This window comes from Otolemur garnettii, unplaced genomic scaffold (assembly GCF_000181295.1).
Source record: "Otolemur garnettii isolate 467f Iridium unplaced genomic scaffold, OtoGar3 scaffold00042, whole genome shotgun sequence".
In the NCBI taxonomy this organism is placed as follows: Eukaryota; Metazoa; Chordata; class Mammalia; order Primates; family Galagidae; genus Otolemur; species Otolemur garnettii.
The window spans coordinates 5106108-5134045 of record NW_003852437.1 but is presented as its reverse complement, the minus strand read 5'-3'; the positions used below and the strand labels follow the sequence as shown (position 1 = coordinate 5134045).

Here is a 27938-nt window from a genome sequence, read left to right as displayed (position 1 = left end):
TTGTCTTGGAATTATTTACCTTTATGTCTATTTTTCACTAGACTGAACTTTTTTTTTTTTTTTTTGAGACAGAGTCTCACTTTGTCACCTTTGGTAGAGTGATGTGGCGTCACAGCTCACAGCAACCTCAAACTCTTGGGCTTTAAGCGATTCTCTTACCTCAGCCTCCCAAGTAGCTGGGACTACAGGCACCCACCACAGCACCAGGCTATTTTTTTGCTGCAATTGTCATTGTTGTTTAGCTGACCCGGGCTGGGTTTGAACCTGCCAGCCCCCATGTATGTGGCTTGTGCCGTAACCATTGTACTACGGGTGCCAAGCAGTAGACTGAACTTCTTAAAGTTCTTATTCTTTTGTCCTCAGTACATTAGTAGAATTTGGCATATTGTAGACTCTTGGATTATTAAGTGAATGAACTGTGCTTTCTTGGGAATTGTTGCTCAATGTTTATTTACCTTCTAGGACCTCGATTGGATTTTGATCCTGACATTGTTGCAGCTCTTGATGATGACTTTGACTTTGATGATCCAGATAATCTGCTTGAAGATGACTTTATTCTTCAAGCCAATAAGCCAGCAGCAGAGGAGGAGGGAGTGGACGTGCAGTACGTGTGGTTTATTGTGAAGCGGCAATCACCTGTTAATTCTTTAGTGGGATAGTAGCCATTGAACACTGCAGTTGGAAGAGATTTTTGAAAGCATTTAGTCTGAGTCTTCTGTATTTTAGAGCAGAAAATGTGAGATACGAGGTCTTTTACAAGCTGTTGATAGCGACTGAAGTCCAAGGGACCTAATTGCTACTTCATTACTTTTCCCACCATACCAGATAACTTGTCTGGTACAGGAACACTTTCTGAAATGTACTGCAGTGTTACTTGCATAAAGTTGTTTTGCTCTGTTATTTTTTAAATTCTTTTAACAGGCAATTTGTGACTGTTTGGCTTTAGGAAATCTGAGGATGAAGATGAATGGGAAGATGTGGACGATGAGAAAGGGAGAGGTAGCAGTGATGATGACTGTGACTCTGTGGGGCCATTGTCAGAGGAGGACGTCCCCGGAAAACCTCGTGGAACTCTAGAAAATCATTTGTTCTGGGAAGAGGAAACGAAAAGTCGCTTCACAGAGTATTCTATGACTTCCTCAATCATGAGGAGAAATGAGCAGCTGACCCTGCATGATGAGAGGTTTGAGAAGGTAAGTTTCCAAAATAAAGGACATGTTACTACCAACTCTTGGTAAATTTTATTAAAAAAGAAAAAGATGGTGACCAAAAGCTAAAACTCTCAGTATTAGAAACAGACCATCTCTTTATTGAAGCAGCATAAAACCACCCTAGTTTTCATTCTGGAAAGAACATTGTGTAGGTCAAGAGGAGTTAGCTAATCAAATCTGCCTTTCCTCTTTGAGTTCTTGATTCTGAATTATCTACAGTCCTCAAGGTTATGCTCTTGTCCTGAAACAATGGTCTGAGCATAAACAAAATTCTATTTCTTTCACTTTCTCTTATCTGGAGTTTTCAGGCATAATTAACACAAAGAAACAGAATGGAAATAGAGACTAGGATGCTTTAAAAGCCTTGTGATGTGACGTATTTGATGCTGTTTTGACAGACTAGCTCCTGGGCTTATGAACCCATCCTGTAGTGTAGCCTGTCTAAGCAGGCCCCTATCCCACCCATCCTGTTGGGCTTCAGCACTTGACACCTCCTCACGTAATCTCTGAGGTGCTTCTTTGTTATGCTCTATATAGGTTTATCTCTGAATTGAACGTGAGCTCCCCAAGGGCAGAGTTTCTTAACTTCCCAAGCCCCAAAGTGTGTCTGGCATATACTGGGGTTCAAACTGTTTAATAAATGATGAATGAAGGAATGGTCACTTCAAAGTAGATCTAAGATAAAGGTTCTAACCTTGCTACCTGGTCATTAGACAGTGGGTTTCCCCCTCTTAAGAGAGGCAGAGACACACTGTTAACTGCCAATAATCTCACTCTTCAGGTAATATGTCACTCTCTTCTTATTTAACAAAGCCCAACAGTGTTATCAACATTTGAATGATTCAGAAAATACCGTCTAAAATAAGAACAAAATTTATACATTAGCAGGAGACCCCTCAGTAAACATCTTTTATTTTGTATAACCAAGGAATTTGAAAGTATCTTCAAAACATTTTGAGGTAAAGATATTTGCCTAGAATTTTGTCCTCTGAGCTAAGAAGAATAACTTCCTTTTATTTACATGTTAAATGGAAGCTTATTTTTAGTCTAAATATAAATATTAAAGTAGGAGGCAGAAATGTCTTTCATGTGCTATTGTTACAGTGTTAAATCTCCGCTGATGTGTTAATGGTAGTTGTGATCTTATGATAATGCTTAAATAATGTGTAAGAATAAAATTAATGTTAAAACATTTAAATGCTGTAGTTTTAAGTACATTTCTTTTCATTCTGTCTTGTCTGTTCATATGCAAGTTTTATGAGCAATATGATGATGATGAAATTGGAGCTCTGGATAATGCTGAATTGGAAGGTTCCATTCAAATAGACAGCAATCGGTTGCAAGAAGTTTTGAATGACTACTACAAAGAGAAGGCAGAGAAGTACGGTGACTTCTTTTTCTTGTTCAACTGATTTTTGCTTGTTAAGTCTCCAAATAAGGTTTATAGTTCTACAATTGAATTGAGGGAAAAAATCTACCTAGTCAGATTCAGTATTAAGAAAATGACATTTTTTCATAAACATTGGCTTATATAGATATGTATGTAAAACTCATCTGCTCATCTCTTTTGCCTACATTTTGGTAGTAAGAGTTGTCAAGTGGATTGTGATAGCAGAAACATGCTGAGAACTACTTTTCTGTGCATATATATGTAATTTTTTTTCTTTTGAAACAGTCTATGTTGCCTGGGCTAGAATATAGTGGCAGGATCATAGCTCACTACAGCCTCCAGCTCCAGAGCTTAAGTGATTCTGACTCAGCCTCTCATGTGTACCTAATACTATAGGAATGTACTACCATGCCTGGCTAATTTTTTATTATTTATTTATTTATTTTTGAAGCAAGGTCTTGCCCTGTTGCCTGGACTATAGTTCAGTGGCCTCATCAGAGCTCACTGCAGCCTCAAACTTCTAGGCTTAGGAGATCCTCTTGCCTCACCCTCCCAAGTACCTGGGACTATAGTCATATGCTACCACATCCAGCTAATTTTTCTATTTTTTATAGATATGGGGTCTCATTGCTGCTTAGTCTGGTCTTGAACTCTTGACCTCAAGTGATTGATTCTCCTGCCTTGGCCTCCTAGAGTGCTAGGATTACAGCATGAGCCACTACTCCCAACCTTTTGCGGGGGAGGGATGGAGTAGAGATGGAGTCTCACTATATTGCCCAGGCTGATCTTGAACTTCTGACCTCAAGTAGTCTTCCCACCTTAGCCTCCCAAAATGCTGTGATTATAGGCATGAGCCAATGCACCCAGCCTGTTTTTTTACTTGAGAAGAGTCAGGGCAGAATGACTGAGGATTAGAGTGGGAAATTGAGGACACATTCCAGTTGAAGACTCATTCTGACATAAGGACATACTTTTCATTGTTTAAAATGCCAGGCATTCTGAGAAATAGATATGAATAACTTATGGAAAGATAAAGATTTGTCTCTCCAACTGGATTAGTGGAATTGACCAGCCAATTATTTTGGTAAATTGGCATCTAAGGTGACTCTTCTCCGAGAGAAACTAATGAAGTGTTTAAATGTCCTTAAAAGATCTGATGTTCCGTGATCACTGTAATATGTACATCCCACAGCAGGACAAGGGGCAACATAATTTGAGCATATTATTTGAATAGAGTAGAACCTCTTCAAGTTGACCATCCCAAGGACCTGTAACAAACTGGTCAAAATGCAGAGGTGGTTAGCATGAAGAACTGATATGTACATGTGGGGCGTGGCTGGTGGTGGTCATCGTAGCAAGGTGGTCAGCTGTGGAGGTTCTGCTATACTTTGGAGATGCTCACAGGCTAATGCTTTTCTGGGCTTAAAACCTATTTTCTTAGGAAGGCTGCCATTTTGTTTAATGTATTATAACTTTGCAAAGATACAGATCAATCTTGCTTAAAAAGCACAGTGAGTTTCCATAACCTGCTAGAAGGAAGAGGCAAGACTGCGTAGAACAAAACTTGACAGGAAATGACAGGAGCACAGGAAAAATGGTTTATAAAAATTGCTGTGATTTTCATAGCTCTTTAAGTCCACTTTAAGTGACATATTGTATAGTGATGGGTGGTGTTTTTTTCTCTCATCCTCTGTCTTCATTTTTTAAATCTCAACCGAAGTTGTGTAAAATTGGATACTCTTGAACCCCTGGAGGATCAAGACCTACCAATAAATGAGCTTGATGAGTCTGAGGGAGAAGAAATTATTACTGTAGTTCTCGAGGAAGCCAAAGAAAAGTGGGATTGTGAATCCATTTGCAGTAAGTATATTAATGGTCACTTTACTATTAAAAGTATGAAGGTCAAGTATAAAGAATATGAACTTCATTAAGGCGCATATACAAGTAGAAGTTAACTTGCTTTTAGGGAATTTGTGAAGATGATTTAGAAAGAGTAATATATGTATGTGTGTGTGTGTGTATATATATATGTATATTTTTTTTTTATATGAGACAAGAGTCTCACTTTGTTGCCTTCAGTAGAGTGCCATGGCATCATAGCTCACAGCAACCTCCAACTCTTAGACTCTAGCGCTTCTCTTGCCTCAGCCTCCCAAGTATCTGGGACTACAGGCACCCACTAAAACACCTGGCTACTTTTAGAGACAAGGTCTCACTCTGCCTTGGTTGGTCCCGAACCTGTGAGCTAAAGCAATCTGCCTCAGTCTTCCGGAGTGCTAGGATTACAGGTGTGAGCCACCACGCCCAGCCTGAAAGAGTAATAATTCTATTACTAAGTTGTAAGCAACTTATAAAACATTTATGAGACTTCCATGTTTTGTGCTGTGAAAACATCAAGGTCAGGAATATAGTAGGAAATCAGTAAGATGTTGCTGAACTGAAAGTGTGCTTACTGATACATAATTGTTTTTTTAGGCACATACTCCAATTTATACAACCATCCACAGCTTATCAAATATCAACCAAAGGTAAGTCCGAATGTGCGGAGCGAATTTAAGTATGTGGTGCAGAAAATAAAGTGTGCAGATTTTCTCAAAGTAACTTTACCCCGGGGTGCCTAGCAGTGCTGTTAGGAAAGGCACCAACAGTGTGTCATTAGTGAGCTGTTTTTTAATAGGAATGAGAAATGACTCCGGCGCCATTTTATCTTTATTTCAGCCCAAACAAATTCAGATATCTTCTAAAACAGGAATACCACTCAATGTCTTACCCCCAAAAGGACTCACAGCAAAGCAAGCTGAGCGAATGCAGATGATTAATGGCAGTGATCTGCCTAAGGTGTCAACCCAACCACGTTCTAAAAACGAAAGCAAAGAGGATAAAAGAGCAAGAAAGCAAGCGATAAAAGAAGAGCGCAAGGTAAAATCCATTTTCAGACGTGAGATTCACAGAGAGCCAGAGGAGGAGAAGTTAGTGGGATTTTCTTTTGTAAAAAGTCTACTTCAGTTTAAAGATTGGAATAACATGAGTATATTCCTGTACAGGAGCGAAGAGTGGAGAAGAAAGCTAATAAACTGGCATTTAAACTGGAGAAAAGACGGCAGGAAAAGGAGCTGCTGAACTTGAAGAAGAATGTTGAGGGTCTGAAGCTATAGATGGTGGAATCTGTAGGATAATGTATTTCCTATTAAGAGCTCACCATTATGTTCAATAACCAACTTAGATGTCCGGAAATATAAAACTATGTGTTCTGCCTTTTTACTGGCAGATGCCGAAGAGAAAAATACAATATTTGTATTATTTTTCTACCAGTAAGTTTCTCCTACCATCTGTCTTGTAAATATTGTAATATTTTTAAGTTTAATATTATAAGCATAGATTTGCTCTGAGATAAATGACTTCATAAATGTGAAATGTTTGGATAAATTCAAGGAAAATATCTTCATAACTTGACTTGGTGTATTCATTTATTTGTATGGTTGTCATAGTTGTTTTTTGCAGATGTTCTCAAATATTTCTTTGAAACCTCTCCACGCCTTTTCAGGAATTACATGGTTTAATTTGTTGTAAGTAGAGAAGTGGCCTGGTTAAACTCAGTTTTGAAATGCTGAATTTATTCTGTTCAGTGGTAAGATGATTTTTCCTGAGAAGGTTCCACTGGTAGGAAACTAAGTTTTCCCTCACTGTATACAAAGAACTATTTCAAAAGGATGGTAAAACTGAATATTAAGGTTGTTAGGACTCATATTTCCTGTTATATTACTGGATAATTTGCCTTTGGGAACAGGGAAGGCAGGAAACCAAATAGTAGAAGAAATAATCAAGAAAGCTTCTTTGGCTTCAGTGACTCCCTTGCTCAAAATCAGAAATACTCACTTCCAATTTAAACTGGAAAGCTTGTCTTTTCAACATTATTTAATACTTGGAACCATTTGTACTTGATTTAAGATACATAGTTGAAAACTCCTTGAAAAGTGTTTTTGTTTTTAATTTCTTTAAACTTATTCAAGGCTTAGGCAATTGACGCCATCACAATTGTTAATTATGTGGTAAACTGTGACTTCTTACAATAATTAGTGGCCCCTATTCATTTGTCCCTAACCAGTGTGGACTGGGCTGTCAAAATCTGTGGACACTGTTGTTCCAAGTTAGGAACAGAATGTCGGGGGCAGAACCATTTTTGGCAGGTGAGCTACATTTGATATCTAAATTATTAGAAAGCATTGTCATCTCTAATCATGACTGTGGCTTTTCCAAAGATGGTAGATAACTTCTATATACGTTATCAGTCTAAATATGAGTACACTGTTATAGAATTATTGTTTTTGTTTGTTTGTTTTTTGAGACACAGTCTTACTATGTCATCACCCTCAGTAGGGTGCTGTGGCATCACAGCTCACAGTAACCTCAAACTCTTGGGCTCAAACGATTCTCTTGCCTCAGTCTCCTAAATAGCTGGGAGTACAGGCACCTGCCACAACACCCAGCTATTTTTTGGTTGCAATTGTCATTGTTGTCTAGCAAGCCTGGGCCAGGGTCGAACCTCACCAGCTTCGGTGTATGTGGCTGGTGCCCTACTCCCTGAGCTATGGGTTCCAAGCCAAGAATTTTTAAGAGCTATAAAAACTGACCACATTAGGTGTTCTACCAACATTGACTAAAAAAAAAAACTTAGCTGAAGAGCTTGTCATTGCAGAAGTAGGATGCTGAGGCAAGTGTATCTTAAAGGCCAGCTTGTGCTGTAAAGAATCAGGTAAGGGTTTATTTTGGTATTTAAAGTATAAATCCTAGAAGAATTGACCCATTATTTTGGTAACTTTCTCAGTTAAAGGTCCTCAATACCAGCTAGAGTCTTAAAGGCATTAGATGTTACTTTGTTGTGGTGTGATTCAAATTTCACCTGAGGAGCTACTGATTTCATCTGACCCAGTGGGTTTAAGTCCACATATTATGTATTTTGCAACTCACAGAACATGACTAAGCCACAAATCTTGATAAAGTGTATTGTGGTTTAGACTGATTTTATTTCAGACTCAAAGATCTTAGTTTTGTTCTGGAGAACCACTTCATAATATTTTGAATGAGTTTTCTAATGTGTTCTAATCTATAAACAATGGTTTGGGAACTGAACATGAGTCCAGACAGTTAAGAGGGTTTATGTCTCAGGAACATCATCATCTAAGGGGACAGGGTGTATCAGTGAAGGATAACTCCATGATACCATCTCTGTGATAGTAGGTTAGGACCATGAGGGTCTTGGTACTCACTGTCCCTCCTGAAGTGCTCTTACTGTAGACAAAACTTAATGTTGGTGCTCAGTTGGCACCTTCACCATAGGCTTTTCCCTGAGCACATTTATAAAAATAGCACGCACATCCCTCCCCTGCATCCTTTATCCTCCCTGCCTGCTCTGTGTTCTCCAGAACACCTGTTGGCTCTGGGGACCGTTTTTTCCATCTCCTCTCACTAGAACAAACCTCTCTTGAGGATGGAAAATTGTGTGTACTGCTTTAATGCCAGGCTCTGGAACGATAGGGCATTTGGTGTACAATCACCAAGGAGTGTGTGAATGAATGAAGAGCCGGGAAAAGATTTCAGAAAAGAAATCTTAAACATGGCGGGAACATTAGGACCTAGATTTACCAGAGTTAGCGAGGAGAAAGAAAGGCCTAGGAGATCCCAGACAGGGGGCAAAATTACGAGCATTTTGTTGTATTTTAAACCTAGTTGATTTAAGCGCCGCCCACGATTAGTTTAAAACCACTTTATCATATTTTAGTACCACAGATGCTCCTTGATTTACTCAGTGTGAAATGGTCCCAATGAAACCATTTTAAGTTGAAAATATGGTAAATTGAAAACACACGTAATACACCTAACCTACCAAACATCGTAGCCTAGCCCATCTTAAATGTGCCCAGAACACTTACTAGCTCACAGTTGGGCCAATCATCTGGCAGCACAGTGCGCTATAGCATGTCTGTGGTTTTACTGTCTTGGTCGTGTGGCTGATGGGGAGGGGCAGCTCGCTCTTGCTGCCCAGCATTTCGAGTGTCCTACCGCTTACCACTGAGCACCACTTGAGCACCGTGGAGTCTAAGGATCTTAAATGCCATTACCATTGTGTTTATTACCCATAATGCCCTAGAGCCACACTTCCGTTGTGATGTCAGATTAGCTCCCTCGAAGGACAGAACTCCTAGCCATTTTGTAACTTCATTGTTACATTTTCAGTATTTTTATGTTGCTGCTGCTTGTGTGTTGATATTGGTGTGTTTTACCAAGCTTATTTGCCCTAGTTATAGACAAGAGAAGGTAAACATTCTAATGGCCTCATATTTTAATTGTGGAACATGAGCGAATAGGTAAACAGCACACCCTACTATTCACGTTAGGAAATGGAACAAAGATAGTCATTGCGGGTCCATCCTTACTTTTATTTAGGTAACTCTTAGGAACTATCCAGGCTATTAAACAGGTTGACCATCCCTAATCCAAAATCTAAAATGCTCCGAAATCCAAAACCTTTTGACTGCCAACATGATGCCGCAAGTGAAAAATTCCTCAAATAGGTACTTAACAGTACTTAACACAACTGGTTTCGTGCACAGAATTATTAATAGTTCGTATTAAGTTAGCTGCAGGCTATGTGTATAGATAGTATATAAAACAAATTTTGTGTTTAGATTCGGGTCCTGTCTCCAAGATACCTCATGGGGAAATATTCTAAAACCTGAAAAAATCCAAAATTCACAACACTTATGGTCCCGTGCATTTTGGATAGGGGATACTCAAGTGGTATTAAGCATTTCCTTCCTTTTTCATTTTATTTTTTCCTTTTTTTTTTTTTTAACCAACTGTGTGGTATCCCTAAAGACAGTATCTTATTTTTGGACAACTGAGAAACAAGCACAAACCTAGCTTTGTGAAGACACTATTTGCTGGTGTTAGATCGAAGGGGTCCTAGAAACAATGAACTGAGTAGTCCCGGGCGTGACTTCTGCTTCTAGAATTTACAGGAGCTCCATGTGCTGATGTTAATGAACAAGGTGATAAGCGAGGCCTGGGAAACACAAGTCAGGACAGTTGGGACATCTAGGATGTGCAGAAAAATGCCTAGAGCAGCGGTTCTCAACCTGTGGGTCGGGACCCCTTTGTAACAATGAAAATACATCCTCATATCAGATATTTACATTACGATTCATAACTAGCAAAATTACAGTTATGAAGTAGCAATGAAAATTTTATGGTTGGGGGTCACCACAACATGAACTGAATTAAAGGGTCACAGCATTAGGAGGCATCAGGAAGGTTGAGAACCACTGGCCTTGAGGATTGTATGCTTGCTTTATATTGTCTGTTTCTAAGCTCACCGTGACCTACCTCCATCTCTCAAGGTCAATGCAGAGTCTTCCTATGCGGTGAAATGATTGCATTCAATAGATCTAGACATCAGGCTATGAAGGAGCAAGCAGGCACTTTATTGCAACAGGCCCAAGAGAGCCAAGTCCAGAGCAGAATGGATGGCAGATTTCCTTGGATATAGTGTCCTGAGATTACAAAGGCAGTGAATGTCTTGGTCATGATAGCCTTGCCTTCAATGTTTCTGCGTCTCTTTAATCACAGACCTCCACCCTGGACTGGTTGCTCACTGGTTCTGGAACCCAGCTGTCATCCTGCGAATTCCCTCTTCTCCATCCCAAGTTGAATTGCCATTTCCCGTATCTTTTACTCACATGTTTGCCCATTACATCCTCTGGTAATCTATGAGATGTGGTATGTGGGATGTAAACTTTCTGAGAACTCGGATGTCTAGAAATATATTCTACTCCCGCTTGGATTGATAGCTTGACTGGACTGGGCATAGAATTCTAGTTGCGTATCATTCTACTTCAGAAGTTTAATATGTTTTCTCCAGTAATTTCCATTTTAAATTGTGCTGTTTGGGAATCTGAAACCATTCTGACTCCTGATACTTTGTTATGTAATTGGGCTTTTCTCAGAAGCCTGTAGAATCTGTATCTTCAGAGTTCTGAAACTTCACAGTGATGTTTGTTGTTATAGAGCTACTTTCGTCCATTGTACTGGGTCCTTTCAACCAGGAGCCCAATGTCCTTCCCTTCTGGAAATTGTTAAAAATTTATTTCCTTCCTTATATCGTCTCCTTATTCTCTCTAGAACTGTTATTAGGAGCAGAACTGTCTGGACTGGTACTTAATTGCTGATGCTTCTTTCCCATTTCTCTGCTGTTTTACACTACTTTCTGGGAGATTTCCCTAATTTTACCTTTCAACCTTCTCTTGAGTTTTTTCATTTCTTTCATAAGGCTTTTTTAATTTCCAAGAGCTTTAATTTTCTTTTAAATTGTTTTTTTTTTTTTTTTTTTTTTTTTTGTCTGTTTGGGGCTTACATGTTAGAGACTTTCCATAGACCTTTGGAAATTCCTGTCTGCTCATGATTAAGATTGGAAGAAAAAGCCACTGGAAATTATGAATGAATGAGTAGCATTTGATGACTGAACTTTATCAGAGGGTAGTCTGGGTAAGCTGTTTCGGAATCTCCCACTATTTGGTATGTTTAAGTATTTCATAGTGAAATGGTTAGATTCCCGGGGAAGTTTCATTCTGCCTTGAAGGTATGGATCTGACAGGCAGAGTTCTGTAAGTCACGTGGAGAAAGATTCTGTAAGTCACGTGGGCATGGCAGTATTCTCTGCTTTCAGGATCAGTATTCATGAGATTAATCGCTAGATCATATACAGAAGGTACAAAAAATATATACGTTTTAAGAGAAGTTACCAATGTATTTTCAAAATTGAATTAAGGTACCATTACTGAGTCATATGCACCTCTATTACCTGAGATTTGTACACTTTTGGGGAATGATCAATTTTACTTCCAACAAGATCTCTTTAAATGTGTATACATTTTTTGGCACCCCTGGTATATGTATCCATATACATGTATATATAGACACACGCATATATGGTTGATCCTCATTATTCATGGAGTCCCTATTTGCAAATTTACCTACTCACTAAAATGTACTTCTAACACCAACATCAATCCTCATGGCACATACACGTCACTTGTAGACATGCATGTAGTGGTTAAAAATTCGGTCTTCCAACTCAGCACCTATAGCACAGTGGTTATGGCATCGACCACGTGTACCGAGGTTGGAGGATTCAAACCTGTCCTCGGCCAGCTAAACAGCAATGACAACTGCAACAAAAAAAATATCCAGGCATTGTGGTGGTAGTCTCAGCTACCTGGGAGGCTGAGGCAAGAGAATTCCTTAAGCCCAAGAGTTTGAGGTTATTATGAGCTGTGATGCCACGACACTCTACCGAGGGTGACATAATGAGACTCTGTCTCAAAAGAAAAAAAGAATCAACTAAATACATCTATATGCTATCTATGTGCTAGCTTACTTGTTTTTGCCATAGTGTGCATGCCTGTCATCTGTCCCTAATGTTGACTTCTTTTGCACAGATGACTTTTATCATTTCCAGAAAAGTAGACCTCTGCTAGGGAGGGGAAAGTGTAGTCACCCATGAGATAGGGGGCCAGAGGAAGCCAGGCGGAGGGGTGTGTGATCTAGAAATCTTTTCAAATAACTTTCTCCCCTTGATCCCTCATATTTTTGGCAGTCTCTTCCTCCTCGTTCACCCTGCCCCAGTGAGAGAGGTGCATGCTGCTCTGGGAGTTCCTATGATTTCTAAGGTTCTGTAGTGTAAATCTGGGTGGCTCTCAGTTCTCCCCTACCTCAAGCTTGGGAAGTAGCTTTTGTTGTATCTTTATGTCTTCCAGCTCAGTTACCATGTCTATCAACTTTCCAAATTTTAGGGTTTTTGTTTCTTCCCCATTCTGTAGTTCTCTGTTTCTGTGTCCCTTACTGGGAGTTTAGGGAAGAAAGGAAAATTAGATGGTATAATGTTATCCTGACTCAGTCCTTTTTATTTTCTGTCTTTTAAGAAATTTTTTTCAGAGGATCTTACCTAAAAGCCATTAACTCAGCTTTAATGCCTTTCCTTGCTTGTCTCATGACTCATCTTTCCAAGATGAGTTGATAAGTTGAGGCCATTGTGTCACTCCCCTGCCATGGGACCTCAGAAAAGGTTCTTATTATTAAATATTTGCATATGGTAGATTGCAGAGAATTCAAGAGTTCTTTGACTTGCTGACATCTCAGTGAGAAAATGTCTTTCCTTTTCCTTCTCCACTGTGCCTTTGTAAGAAAATGTGGATTGCTGGGTGTCTCTACAAAGCATTCCTAACTTTCAGCTCAGAAAGGGAATGTCTGGTCAAAAGTAGAACATTTTTTTAAGTCATTCTCACCCTAATTCTCTCTATGCTTCTTATAAAATTTTTGAACTGAGATCTTTTTAATGCTTATTTTTTATTTTGGGTGTGTTAGACAAAACTGGTTATCACTCCCAGATCACTTTTTTCCCTCACTTTTAAAATTTTCAAAGATTATAAACAATGGTTTATGGCTGTTTAAAAGTAACAGCCACTTTAATAATTTACCAAATATGACTCCAAGTAATGAGGAAAAAGATAGAAATAGCTAAGTGGATGTTGCTTTAGAACATTTTCTGTTAAAGGAGTTTTTTTATTTGTTTATTTGTTTTTAAGACAGAGTCTCACTATGTCACCGTCGGTAAGTGCTATGCTGTCACAGCTCACAGCAACCTCAAAGTCTTGAGCTTAAGGGATTCTCTTGCCACAGCCTCCCAAGTAGGTGGGATTACAGATGTCCACCACAATGCCAGGCTACTTTTGTTGCAATTGTCAATGTTGTTCAGCTGGCCTGGGGCCAGATTCAAACCTGCCAGCTTCGGTGTATGTGGCTGTGCTATAGGCGCTGAGCCTGTTAAAGGAGTTTTTTAATTTTTTAAAAATTGTTTATTCTGATTTTAAAAATTGTTATGCATAATATTTGTTATCTGTGCCCTTCTGATATTTTTTTGTAAATATATAAATAAAAGATATCATAAACATTTTTCCATGTTATTATCCCACAGATCATTTTTAATCACTATAGTGTCATTAACCACTTGGCAACTTATTTCTGTAAGGGGCCAGCTAGTATAATTTTTGTCTTTTAGGTCATATGGTCGGTTACAACTACTTAACTCTGTCATTATAGTGAGAAAACAACAATAGATATATAAACAAATGAGCCTATGTTCCCACTAAGTTTTATTTACAAAAACAGGAAGCCTCAATTTGGCTCACGGCTGCAGGTTGCCCCCTAGATACTATTTTAAAACAGTTTCACAAAATGTTGTAAAATAGCACAGAGCTCTCCAGTTTCCCAAAGTTATATCTTAAATGTCTATAGTACAATCTTAAAACAAGAAACTCACAGTGGTATAATGTGCTCTCATAGTCTATACTGTTTGTTTATTTATGAGACAGGGTCTCATTCTGTCACCCAGGCTGGAGTGTAGCATCCCAATCATAGCTTGCTGCAGCCTTGAAATCCTGGGTTCAAGCAATCCTCCTGCCCTAGCCTCCCAAGTAGCTAGTAGTAGCCTCCCAAGTATATACCACCATGCTTGGCTAATTTTTTTTTTTTTAGTGTAGAGACAGAGTCTCTCTATGTTACCTAGGTCTCAAATTCCTGGCCTCAACCAATCGTCCTGCCTTGGCCTCCCAAAGTGCTGGGATTATCGATATGAGCCACCATGCCTGATAGTCTGTACCATTTTATAACACCTAACTACCATGACAACAAAGATAACAGAACTATTCCATTATGCAAAAATCTCCCTCATTCTACCCTATTTAGTCACAACCACGGTCCTCCCCACTCAACCATCCCTACCCCTTGACAATCTGTTGAATCTGTTTTCCATCTGTATAATTTTGTCATTTGGAAAGTATGCAAATGGGTCATATAGTATGTGACCTTTTAAGACTGGCTTTTTTGTTTAGCACTGCTATCCAGCCAGGTTGTTGCATGTATTAGTAGTGTTGTTTTTCATTGCTGAATAATATTCCAGGGCATGGATATACCACAGTTTGTTTAATCACTCCCATATTGAAAGGCTTTTGGTTATTTCAAAGGGTTCTTTTGCAGTTCTAGCAATCGCATTGCCTGTGATTCTCTATGTTCCACATAGAGGTGCTTTCTAGAGAGGTGTTCCCTTCCTTCCTTCTAGACAAGCCTCCAACTTAAACATGGTTCACAATGTGGTAGTCCCCTATATCTAAGTGTTGAATTGAGTCATAATGTATCTTTCATTATTTTAAGCTCATTTAACTCATTAAAACTCACTGATTTGAACCAAAGGTGATTGATCCTTTAGGGACTTCAAATTGCTTTGCAGTTCAGTATTAACAATACTGTAGTTATGGTAATGACTGGATCAATAAAGAAGGTGCAAAAAAAAATATACACATTTTAAGACAGAAAAAATTGTATTAAAAATTAAAATTGTAATACTCAATATATACCAATAAAAAAGGATGAATGCAAATCACATTAAGCACCTCTTATAATGGCAGAAATCAAATATGACTTGGGTATTACAAATTCAGTACAGTTTTTTTTTTTTTCTTAAAATGTGTATACATTTTTTGGCACCCTCTGTAGTCTTAATCTGTAGAGATAAAGGCTCAGTTTGGAGTCTGTGTTACCACTTACTACCTGTGGTCTTAGAGAAGTCACCTATCCTTGATTCTCTGTATTCTCATCTGTAAAATAAAAAGGTACCAACTCTGTCACACAGGGTCACTTAAAGGAACACATGAGATTATAGAGGAAAGGTATTTTGGGAACATGAAAGCCCCATACAAATGTTACTATACTAATCATATAAATAGATGGTCTTTCACTGGTGTTTTTTAAAAAAGCAGCAACAGTTGTATAGTCAGGATGAATCATCTTTATTAATTAGTATGTGGAGGGTTGGGGTACCCTTGCTGAAAAAAATCAATACCCAGTTTTACAGAGTCAGAAGGCCAAAAGAACAGGGAGCAAGAGAGGTATTTCTGTGTCCTCTGATGGATGACCTATGTTGAAAATACAATACCAATTAGCAGATGTGAGAAGAAGTTATTTAAATCAACAACGTCTGGAGCAGGCTACCATCTGCTCCCTGTTAACCAGGCCTTCCTTTTTTAAATTGTCTTTCCTTCGTTTCCATGACCCTGTTCTCTCTTGCTTCTCCTGCTGGCTTATCATCATTGTTTTCTTGGCCCTTAAATGTAAGTTTCCCTAAGGATCATCTCTGTACTTGTCTTTCCATGACTTCTTCCCTGGCAATATCATGCCTTGATTTCATTCCTCAAAGCCTACATCTGTGTCTCTGACCCTGACCTCCTTCATTTCCATCCTGCTGGCTGGGTGACTCTGTTTCAACTCAGTATTTCCAAAGCTGAGGTCATTGTTCTTCCTGAGACAGCCCTTCTTCTCAAGACTCCTGTTTCTCTCCACAGTCCCACAGTCTTCTCAATCCCTTCTCTAAACCCAGCACGACCCTCAGGTATTCTTCTCTCTTTGCCACCTCCCAACCCCCCAAATCTACTAATGTTGTAGATTCTTCAATTCAGTGTCCCATGTTCTCTTTCCATTTCAGGCCTCCACCTTCAGCCATTTAACTAAAGCCTCCCCTCCACACCCCTAGTCCATTCTTCCCTCCTTGCCTCTGTCACATGGATCTCCCACCACTCTATATGGGATGGGATATTCCCGGTCAGTGTCCATTGATTACTCTCTGGGCCTGTAGAGAAAAGCCCAGATTATTAGTCTAATATAAGAGCTCCAGGCTCAGACCTCAAACTGCTGCTTTAATCTTTACATCCTCAACCCCAGATGAACTGAAAGTGATAGGAAATAAAACTTGTTTCAGAATGCCAGACTGTTTTGCTTTTCTCATGACACTTTTCTAACTTTGTTTAAAATTTGTCTGCATACTTCCTCTCCTTTTCCATGCTAGACCCACGTACAGCTTCCCTCAATATTCTACAGAGTTGCATATAGTAGACATTTAATTATTTATTGAATGAATGATTGGTCCTATGGTAGAAACTCAATTCCTGTTTGCCCCATACCTTCAACCAGAGCAACAATTCGCAGCCACAGACCCATCCCTCCATGCCTTCAGCCAGTACTGAGCACCATACTATGGACAGAAACTCTGAGGCATTGGGGGTATAGTAGGCACAGTCTCAGCTTTTGCATAATTTACATTCTAACAGGAATCCCAAGATGTTATCATTGTATTATTTACAACTGACTTTATATTAAGATATTAACTTTGTACTTATGTGTACAGCAAAGCTATTAAGCACTCCATTTAAGGATATGTTAGGGCAGGGTATGGTGCCTCCCACCTGTAGTCCCAGCACTTTGGGAAGCCAAGGCAGGAGGATCACTTGAGCCCAGGAGTTAGGGACCAGTCTGGGCAACATAAAGAGACCCTGTCACTCAAAAAAAGAACCATCATCCAGGCATGCTGGTCCCTATACTTGTAGTCCCAGTAACTGAGGAGACTGAAGTCGGAGGATCACTCGAACCCATGACTTGAGAGGCTACAGTGAGCTGTGATCAGGTCAAGATCCCAATTCTATTTAAAAGTAAACAAAGAAAGAATATATCAAATATAAATAATTATATTGTGGTTGTCTGAAGAATATGGAATTTGTTTAGTGAAGTGAGCAGTTTGTATTAGGAAAAGAAAACACAGGTGAGTTTGTACAGGCTCTTCCTAAGAGGAGGAAGCAGCGGTGGGGAGGGGAAAGAAAGAGGAAATCAAATTGAGGTCACCTCCAGTCAGTCACTGCTTCTCAGCCAGGCAATTCCACGAAACTAACATAATGTACTCTTGAATCTTACGCAGATGGCAATCAGGAGTTATTTCCCTGTGAAGTCTGTGGAAGACGCTTTGCAGCAGATGTTCTGGTAAACATAAAGACATTTTGTAGATGTGTTTCATTGGAGTTAAATGAACTGTCAAGTTAGTGAGGAGGCGGCAGTGCAAAGATTAAAGACAGATGTGGAGGGAAGCTGGGGAAGAGAGGTGTATAACCTATGGCTGGTGGGCCCAGAGGACACCAAGGCACACTGACGCTGCCTCGTTCAGAAGCGACCCTATTAAACATGGTGCTCCTAATAGGACGCCAGATGGAATTATCTTGGCATAGTCGATTATCCCTTGAGAGATTTTGGCTCTTCCGCCTTTTCTTTAAGCATCAAAAATTCAAATTTCAAGGCCAAAGCACCAGGGAAATTAGCTATTCAAGAGGAATGAGCATTGAATTTCAGACATCTGGAAACTTGGCTTTTAGCCGCAAATTTGTCACTAATTCTGACAAGTCCTTTAACCTTCCTGTTTTCTGCTTTGCCACGTATACGGAACCTTCCAATTTCAGGGGTTTTATACACCATTTGAACAACATATAATAATGCGTAGATGTAAGGCCTGTTCCAAGATCGAACTGTTATCTACACTCAAGCTAATTTCATGTCAAGTCCCCTGACTGCCTGCTATAAAGCTGGATGAAAGCTTGATTTATTTCAAAATTAGGGAATCAAACAGGTGGTAGGTTCCAGTATTATGAAGAGATTCCCAAGAAAGACTATTTTTATAAAAAAGAATCTGAGATGACAGTGAACTTATTAATTAGGACATTTTACATCCAGAAGACTCAAATAAAATTTAAAGCATTTAGACTATAAACCTGACTATGTATGGGGCAAAAGGTAACAAAACGAGGCTGGAGTTTTTATTTTTCTGGGGAATTCTGAAAACTATTTATCTTTTAGTTAACCATGTTTAGAGCTTCCTGAAGCTAGAGGGGGGCTCACAGAGCCTGCTGGTGCCCTATAACCAACCAATGTACCAGCCTCACCTTTGCCAGCCGAGAGCTGTGCCCTCCCACCCCGCACCCAGAGAAGCTGTTTGAGACCTGGGAGGTGCCAGAGAGAATCTCTAAATGTCAAATATGCTCTGAGACTCCTGAGCAGGTGGCCTCATACTACGGCCCACAGGCCACATGCAGCCCGCCCAGGACATTTATCCGGCCCGCTGGGTGTTTTTGCCGCTGCTGCCTGTCCTGCTTAGCAGCCGACTCATCCCAGGGCCCGTAGTCCGGCCCTCCAACGGTCTGAGGGACAGTGAACTGGCCCCCTGTTTAAAAAGTTTGAGGACCCCTGCTCCTGAGTCTCACCTCCTCAGCCTACCTCTAGGCTACGGAGAGCATTTGATCAAGTGATCACATCTCTGTCTCTCAGTTTAAAGTGGGATGGCTCGTTCTTAGCCAGGTGCAGTGATTTTCATACAGCTTGTAATTTGAGGGATTTGGATGAAGCAACTGTGTCAACAAAGCTATCATGTGTCACCTATCTACCAAGGAAGAGGGCCTGGACTCCACATGGCACAGTCACAGACGGTATGGGGAGAACACAGGCAGGTCTATGCATTGGGGCCTCGAGTTGAGGACCAGAAACGTTCTTAAAGGACTGCTGAGCTGGAGTAAAGCGCATGCTGCCCAAGTTTGAGTTAAATATATGAAGCCAAATTTGGAGTAAGTCTCTTTAGCGTTGAAAGCCTTTTATTGTCTTCACCCAAACACCTAGTGATGTGTAACGTGGGTGAGGAGACGCTGATGGATTTGCTGTGATCTGTTAGGGAATGAGTCAGGCTCCGAGGGGGAAGCCAGTCCCTATAGTGGAGGCTGAGTACACCTAGGCATGAAAAACTTTGTGACTGTGCATTTTTAAAACCCCTGTCCCCATCCTTGCTTTTCTAGAAGAGGCATGGACCAATATGTAAAAAACTCTTCAACAAAAAGCGAAAACCTTTCAATTCCTTGAAGCAGAGATTGCAAGGCACTGACATTGCTTCTGTGAGGAAGGCTCCTCCGACCAAGGTACCAGGGACATCTTCGCTTACTGTTCTTTAGTACAGTCTTCATTAGAGCCTATCTGGGGGCCTTCTGCTTTCCTTTTTCCTGGCTGCCCAGCGTAATGTCATGTAAGTCTTACCCACCTTTACTGTTTTCTTCATAGTCCTGCTCACTTAGATTTCCAAATAGATTTCAGCTACTTTCCGAAAAGAATCTTGTTTAGACTTGCATTAGAATGGCTTTAAATCTAGCAATTAACTTGAGAAGAAAGTCACTTTTAATAGTACATGTGTCGTCCTTTAACGTTTTATAGCTTGTTTTTCTGATTTTTAATTTGGGTTTTCCCTCACTATTGTGTCTTGCAAATTTCATTACTGGATGTTCCAACCCCCTTTTTAAGTAGTTCCTTTGAAAAACAATTTCTTTTTTTCTCCTAATTTCACAGTCCTGTTTTCTGCAAAACCCAGATTTTTTAAAAAAGTAATTCCGAGGGGGTAGCATTTGTTGGTTTTCTTTTCTTTACAGTCTCAACCTGTGAGGAAGTCTAACTGGAGACAGCAACACGAAGACTTCATTAATGCAATTCGGTCAGCAAAGCAGTGTGCGCTGGCCATTAAAGAGGGCCGACCCCTTCCCCCTCCACCCCCTCCATCCGTGAACCCAGGTGGGTGGACAGTTCAGTTTACTTTTAAGGTTGTGCTTGACTTTTGGCTAAGTCATCATGCCTTTTATGCCTTAGGCATTGATAAGAATGATATAAGAGTAATTTTGTCGTTATGTAAAGCTAAGTTTATCTTATTCTATTTTTTTTTTTTTCAATTCTACATGAAGATTCTGTTTCCTCCTAATTCTGTGTCAATACGAGACAACACTGTACCCGTGCCACGGCCGTGTGTAACTCCAGGCGACACCCTTCACGTCATGGCTGATGCACCCAGTGCTGTGCAGAACAGCTTAAGTAATTCCATAATAGCTGCACAGTCAGATACCCACAGCTTGCTCTCTGTTCTTTGTTTAAATAAAATCCCCTAACTGTGAAATTCACCATTTTAATCATTTAAAGTTGTCCAGGTTAGTTAGTGGCTGTCAGCTTTTTTACTGTGAGGTTTTTATTTTGAAAATTTTCAAATCCATAGAAAAAAGGAAGGAAAAATACAATGATCACCCATTTGCCTGCCCCTGACATTTGACGATTCTTGATATTATTGCCATATTTTATCTCTCTTTTTCTTTCTTTCTTCTTTTTTTTTTTTTTACAGAACATAAGTTTGGAGGGGGGCATTAAACATAAGTTTCAAACATCTTTAACGTTTTACCCTTAACTATTTCAGTATGCATCTTTTTAGCATAAGTTTATTTTCCTGCATAATTATAATACTATTATCACACTTAACATACAGACTCATATTTTCCCAGTTACCTTAAGAATGTCTTTTAAAGCTCTTCTGTAACCCTACCCCCGCCACAATCCAGGATCTAATCAAAGTTTACATATTGCCTTTTGCCGTCTCTTCAGTCTTTTTTAATCTTATACATATGTCCCACAGGGGACGTCTCATATCGTCCATAGTAGGATATGGAACGTCTCATATCCTACTTATTTAGTCATAAAAATGTGTAAATTGTTCCACTATCCCATCTTTCTTTAGGGCCAGAACCTCAATTATATTGATTCATTAATTAATAATAATTTTTTCAGTGAATTAATATTTCTTATCAGGTACAGTATATAATTTGCGAATATTTTTTTCGGTTCTGAGGACTGTCTTTATACTGCCTTGCTAGTGTCCTTTAATGCTGCAGCCCCAGCTCCAGGCCACAGACTGGTACCAGTCTATGGCCTATTAGTAACTGGACCGGACAGCAGGAGATGAGTGGTGGGCCAGCGAGCCAAGCTTCATCTCTATTTACCGCCTCTCCCCATCACTCACTCACATCACAGCCTGAGCTCTGCCTCCTGTCAATCAGCGGCAGCATTAGGTTCTTATAGGAGCATGAACCCTACTTTAAACTGCACATAGGAGAGATCTCGGCTGCCTCTCCTTATGAGAATCTAATCTCTGATGATCTGAGGTGTTGCTGAGGCAGTGACACTAGCATTGGGGTCGTCTAGTTGCAGGAAAACAAGTCCAGGGCTACCACTGATTCTAGTTGATAATGAGTTACGTGATTATTTTATTATATTACAAAGTAACAATAATAGAAATAAAGTACACAACAAATACAATGCACTGAGCCATCCCCAAACCATCCCCTCCCCAGGTGGCCCCTAACCCCCAGTCTGTGGAAAAATTGTCTCCATGAAACCAGTCCTTGGTGCCAAAAAGGTTAGAGATCACTGCTTTAATGCACACAAGTTTTTAATTTTGACGTGTCCTGTCCAGTATATCTTTTTCTTTTGGTGCCTGGGCTTTTGATGTTCATATCCAAAAATCCATCACCAAATCCAATGTCGTGAAGTTTGTCTCCTATGTTTTCTTTTTGTTTTTCATTTTGTTTAGTTTAGTTTTAGCTCCTATGTTTAGGTCTTTGGTCCGTTTCAAGTTGATTCGTGTGTGTGATGTAATGTAAGTTTCCAAATTTATTCTTTTTGCATGTGGATATCCAGTTTCCTCAGCACCATTTGTTGAAAAGACTTTCCCCATTGAATGGTCTTGACACCCTTATCAAAAGTCCCTTCACCATATCTTTGAGGGTTTATTTTTGGGCTCACTGTTCCCTCGGTCAGTGTAATATGTCAGTATTACACTGTTTTGATTACTGTACCTTTGTAGTAAGTTTTGAAATCAGGAAGTGTGAGTTCTTCAAGATACAGCTAAGATTGTCTCGGCTATTTGGGGTCCTGTGGGGTTCCACATGAATTTTAGTATGGTTTTTACTATTCATTTAAAAATGTCAGATTGGGATTTTGATAGGAATTGATTTACAGCCATATCATTTTAGGTAATATTGTCTTCTTAACAATATTAAGTGTTGTAATCCACGAATACGAGATGTCTTTAATTTCTTTCAGCAATGTTTTGTAGTTTTGAGCACACAAATCTTTCACTTCATTGCTTAAATTTATTTTGAAGCATTTTATTCTTTTTGATGTTACTATAAATGACACTGTAAACTTTCTTTCCAGATTGTTCACTGTTAGTGTATAAAAGTACAAGTGATTCTTTAAAATGTTGACTTTTATCCTGCAATTTTATAGAACTTGCTTATTAGCTCTAATAACTTTTTTGTTTTTGCAGTCTGTAGGTGTTCTACAATCAGATTTTGTCATCTGAAAACAGAGACAATTTCACTTCTCCCTTCCCAGTTTGGATGCCTTCTATTGATTTTTTTTTTTTCTTGCTTAAATCCTCTGGCTAGAACTTAACAATACTATGTTGAATAGAAGTGGTGAAAGCAGACATCTTTGTGTTATTTTCCACTGAGTATAATGTTAGAAGTGGGTTTCAATTGACTATTTAAGCTTAAATGATAGTGTGTTATGGGTACTTTAACATGTACAAGTGAAATGTATGAAAACAATAACACAAGGTTCAATGACGAAAATGGACATACGGTTAAGGTTCGTACGTTATACGTAAATATACATAGGATAGTAGTATTTGAAGGTAGACTATTATATGTGAAAGTTGTCTATTGGAAACCCTAGAGAAACCACTCATAAATATTACAGCTTAACTAATAAGACAAAATAGAAAAAAAGATCATTACAAAGGAGGACAGAGAAAGAGGAAAAAAGGAACCAAGAATAAATGGGATTCATACAAATAGTGAGATGGCAAGTTCAAACCTCACCATATGAATAATTGCATACAAATGACCTACGCACTCCAAAAAACGGTCAGGGATTGAATAATAAGGCAAGACCCAAGTATAAGTTTTCCAGAAGAAATACACTTTCAATGTAGAGATGAATAAATTAAAAGCACGGGAAGAGATATACATGCAAACAATAGTCATCAAACTAGAGTGGCTATAATATTAGGTAAACTCAACTCTACAGCAAGTATTAACAGAGCTAAGGATTCAAATGATATATTCATCAAGAAGACCTATCAGTTCTAAGTGTTTATGTGCCTGTAACAGAGCTTCAACAAATGTGACACAAAAACTGACAAAACTAGAAGGAGAGGGAAACAAACTCACAATTGTATTTGGAGAGTTTATCATTTCTCTCTTAGTAACTGATTGAACACACAGTAGGGGAGTCATGGAGACCTTGTGTAATAGCAGCCAATATGACCTGAGTGACATTGATAGCTATAACGTGACACACAGCAACAGCAGAATACACATTGTTTTCAGGTGTACCTGGAATATTCACCCAAGACAGACCATATGGAGGACCACAAAGTAGGTCTCACCAAATTAAAAGGACTAAAGTATAGATTATATTATTTGGCTGCAATAGAGTTAGAAATTTATGACAAAATATATGTCTGGAAAATTCCTCAGTATCTGGAAATCAACAAGTCATTTCTATTTTTTTTTTTTTTTTTTTTTTTAATTCTCTGACATTCACTGGCATTCCTCGCTGAGACCGGGCTGCCTGGCCATCTCCTCTGCCATCCCCCAGCCCGCTGGTGAGGTCAGCAGTAATCCTGTGTTTTTATTGAGGTGAGGTTCACATAACATAAAACGAACAATTTAAAGTGAACAATTCAATGGGACATTTACAGGGTGTGAAACCCCCTCCCCTCGCCTAGTTCCAAAACATCACCCTGAAAGTTGGTAATACCCCATAAACAGTTGCTCTCTGTTCCCTCCTCCCCCAGCCCCTGGAAGCCACCAGACCCGTCTGCCTCCTGCCCCTGTGGACCCTTCATCTAGCCAGACAGCTTAGTGTGTTTTTGAGGTTTATCCATGTTGTGCCACATCTCGCATTGCATTTCTTTTTACGGCCGTGCACTGTTCCGTTTTATGTAACACTCCTATTTTACAGATAAGGAGACAGATTTGAGGCTCTGAGACTCACCCTGGGGGGTGAGTCCCACGCTGTGCAGATATGGTGAGTCCCACGCTATGCAAGCCTGCTCCCTAGGTAGCTCCCAATGGCACTGCCACTGCTTAGAGAGACAGGTTGCCACTGGGGGCCATGCTGGCTCCCTGGGTGGTGACCCAGCCCCTCCTGAGTTTCACTTCTCAGCACAGTGTGGGTGCTGTGGCCTCCCAGTTATCCTGCTCCAGGCGAGGCGAGAGGGTGGCTGTGGAGGCCACCTCAGAAGAAGAATTTTAGCCCTGGAAACCACAGGCCATGGGATCCTGGGATTCAAACTCTTTGTCACAACCGGGTTGTGAGGGCTCGGAGGTGCTCCACCCTAGGGCCAGCTGCTGGGCAGGCCAGGTCGAGAGTGCTGTCCCCAGCTAGCTCCCATTGGCAACGAGGCCATACTGGCCAGCAAGTGGACCACTCCATCGTTTCTAAATAATCCATGGACCTAAGAAGAAATAACAAGACAAACTAGAAAATATAATTTTTTTTTTTTTTTTTGAGATAGTCTCACTATGTTGCCCTCGGTAGAGAGCCGTGGTATCATAGCACCCAGCAACCTGAAGCTCTTGGGCTTAAGTGATTCTTTTGTCTCAACCCTCCCAAGTAGCCTGGGACTACAGGCGCCCACTCTAAGGCCTGGCTATTTTTGTTGTTGTTGTTGTTGTAGTTGTCATTGTTGTTTGGCAGGCTAGGGCTGGGTTTGAACCCACCAGCCCCGGTATATGTGGCTGGTACCCTAGCTGCTGAGCTACAGGCTCCAAGCCTAGAAAATGTTTTTAACTGAATAATAAGGAGAACATCAATTTGTGGAATTCAGTTTAACTTAAAGGGAAGTTTATAGCTTTAAATGTTTGTATTAAAAAAAAAGGTTGAAATAAATTACTTTAATATATTTTTTTAAAGAGTTAGAAAAAAGATTATTGCAAAAAACCAGAGTTAGAAAAAGAACAAATTAATCCTAAATTAAGTAGAAAAAATAATGTAATTCATCATATTAACAAAAAATTTACATATAAAAACATGGTCAGGCCAGGCACAGTGATTCATGCCTGTAATCCAAGCACTCTGGGAGGCGGAGGCAGGCGGATTGCCTGAGCTCACGAGTTTGAGACCAGCCTAACCAAGTGCAAGACCCTGTCTCTAAAAATAGCCAGGTATCATCGCGGGCGTCGGTAGTCCCAATGACTAGGGAGGCTAAAGCAACAGAATTAGTTTGAGCCCAAGAGTTAGAGGTTGCTATAAGCTAACCTCAAGGCACTCTACTGAAGGTGACAAAATGAGGCTCTGTCTTCAAAAAAAAAAGAATAATTTAGAAAAATTAGCTAGGTGTGCATGCTTATAGTCCTAACTACTTAGAAGGCAGAGGCAAAAAAGATAGCTTCACTCAGGAGTTTGAGGCTATAGTGATCATGCTATTTTGCTCCAGCCTGTGTGACATACCAAGACCTTGTCTTACAAAAATAAAAATAAAAATAAAGTAAAAGAATTGGTAAATTAGGCTTCATCAAAATTAAAAATTTCAGTGTCGAGAGACAACATTAAGAGAGAATGGAAGGGCAAGCTACGAGCTGGGAAAGAATATTTACTACACCCATATCTGTCAAATGACCTACATCAAAAATATATAAAGAGCTCTTGAACTCAGCAATGAGGAGACAACCCAGTCAGAAAAGGATGAGGGATGTACTTGAACCGACACACCCTAAAATAATAGCCAGTAGCACATGAAAAGATACTCAACATCATTGTCATCAGGGAACTGCAAATTAAAACCACAATGTGATATCACTACACAACCACTTGAGTGGCTAAAATTAAAGACAATACAATTGTTTGCTAGGATATGGAGCGGCTGGAAGTCTGGTACCCTGGTAACAGAAGCATAAAATAGTACAACCGCTTTGTACTAGGATCATCTCAATTAACCTGTATAGCAATTACATTTCTAAGTATTTATACAAAAAAAAAAAAATGAAAATGTGTCCACAAAAAAGACTTAACGAATGTTCATAACTTTATTCAAATGGCATAAACTGTAAACAATTGAAAATGTCCATCAACAAGTGAATGGATAAACAAACCGTGGAATATTTACACAATGGAGCCGTGCTCAGCAGTAAAAAGGAAGTACATTACAGCAACGTAGATATTCTATTAAATGAAATTATAAGACAGACAAACCTTCCCCATAGTTACAGGAAAATGGATTGCTGGTTGCCTAAGACTGGGTTTGGGGGAATATTGAGTGAATGGGGGCATGAGGGAACTCTTTGGAGTGATGAAAGTGTTCTCTATTTTAACTGGGGTGGTTAAACAAATGTATACATTTGTAAAAACTCATTGAACCATGTGTGTAACGTAGGAGCATTTAATTACGTGTAAATTAGTCCTTTAAAAAAGTTCATTTAAAACAGTACAAAGACAGAAACCCACAGTGTCGTCATCCTAGAAAAGTCACGTGAAAAATAAACCATCTGAACTTCTATACCAGAAAATAATTTTTATGACTGCTAGACTTTTGCTGGGTCCTAATGAAAATGTAGCTTAAAATAATGTGTTGTCTTCAAATGTTCGGTAGAAAGCTCTATGGCTGTGCTTTTAGTAATATGCAAGTACTTTGGCAACCAGCTTCATGTAACAAAAAACATCTTTTATGAGAAATACATTCATTTTAAGATCAGAAGCTACAGGGTTGATGGCTGCCTTATGGCTCTCTAATTGAATAAGTGAAACCATGTCGGATGTCCTGCTGTGTGAATTTCTCTCACGTTTTAGACCCAACTTGGATCTAAAATGTGACTTGGATCTAAAATGTGGGGATTATTGTTTCTCTAAAAAAAAAAAAAAAAAAAATTCCCTTTGCAAGGCCTCATCAAATGTGCAATTTATTTTTCTTTCCTTTCCCTATTTATGCTAATACAGTTTCATAATTAAATTCTGTAGCCTTAACTATGATTTTATGCGGCAAGCAAAGTGATTATATGCAATAGCACATTTTTATCACAATTGGATTATTTTGATTGTGCAGGGATTTCATACTTGCCCAGTATTCTCGGCCTTAAGTACTAGAAAATTTATACACACATAACTAGAGTTACATATGCAGTGGCCTCGTATGCGTGAGTTTGCGAGTAATTTCCTTTTTTCTTTCTCAGCATGATTCCCCATTTTCATGACACGCATATATTTATTCTACTTCTTAGTGACTTAACCAACTCTGCCAACAATTCAAATTTCCAGGATGTTGTGACAGTTTATGGGGACAGTGAGGTAGAATATTTATAATTGGGATTATTCTGTGCTGCCTGGGACATTCCGTTACCATTTTATGTGGCTATGTAGACATGGGCACTGTACGTGGTGTTTGCATTTTGAAATGATGCTTGTTTTTCTACTTTACATTTTACGAGATCTGGCCACCATATTTCTCATAAAAATCCGTCTGTACTCTGACTTATAAAATCATTATCAAGCCAGGCCTG

At 39.4% G+C, this 27938-nt stretch overlaps 2 protein-coding genes across 2 annotated transcripts in view; both read left to right on the top strand.

Moving 5' to 3' along the window:
- Positions 1–6049, top strand: part of LTV1 (LTV1 ribosome biogenesis factor) — a 15580-nt gene extending 9531 nt beyond the window's left edge. Inside the window, exons 5-11 of the mRNA XM_003790329.3 lie at positions 463–604; positions 947–1193; positions 2465–2592; positions 4322–4461; positions 5077–5129; positions 5320–5520; positions 5646–6049. Coding sequence (XP_003790377.2) covers positions 463–604; positions 947–1193; positions 2465–2592; positions 4322–4461; positions 5077–5129; positions 5320–5520; positions 5646–5756 — 1022 coding nt within the window. The 3' untranslated portion in view covers positions 5757–6049. The remainder of the gene's footprint in view (positions 1–462; positions 605–946; positions 1194–2464; positions 2593–4321; positions 4462–5076; positions 5130–5319; positions 5521–5645) is intronic.
- Positions 6050–6671: 622 nt separating this feature from the next.
- The window catches only part of ZC2HC1B (zinc finger C2HC-type containing 1B), a 41477-nt gene continuing 20210 nt past the window's right edge, over positions 6672–27938 (top strand). Inside the window, exons 1-4 of the mRNA XM_003790271.2 lie at positions 6672–6788; positions 17456–17517; positions 19368–19487; positions 19989–20127. Coding sequence (XP_003790319.1) covers positions 6761–6788; positions 17456–17517; positions 19368–19487; positions 19989–20127 — 349 coding nt within the window. The 5' untranslated portion in view covers positions 6672–6760. The remainder of the gene's footprint in view (positions 6789–17455; positions 17518–19367; positions 19488–19988; positions 20128–27938) is intronic.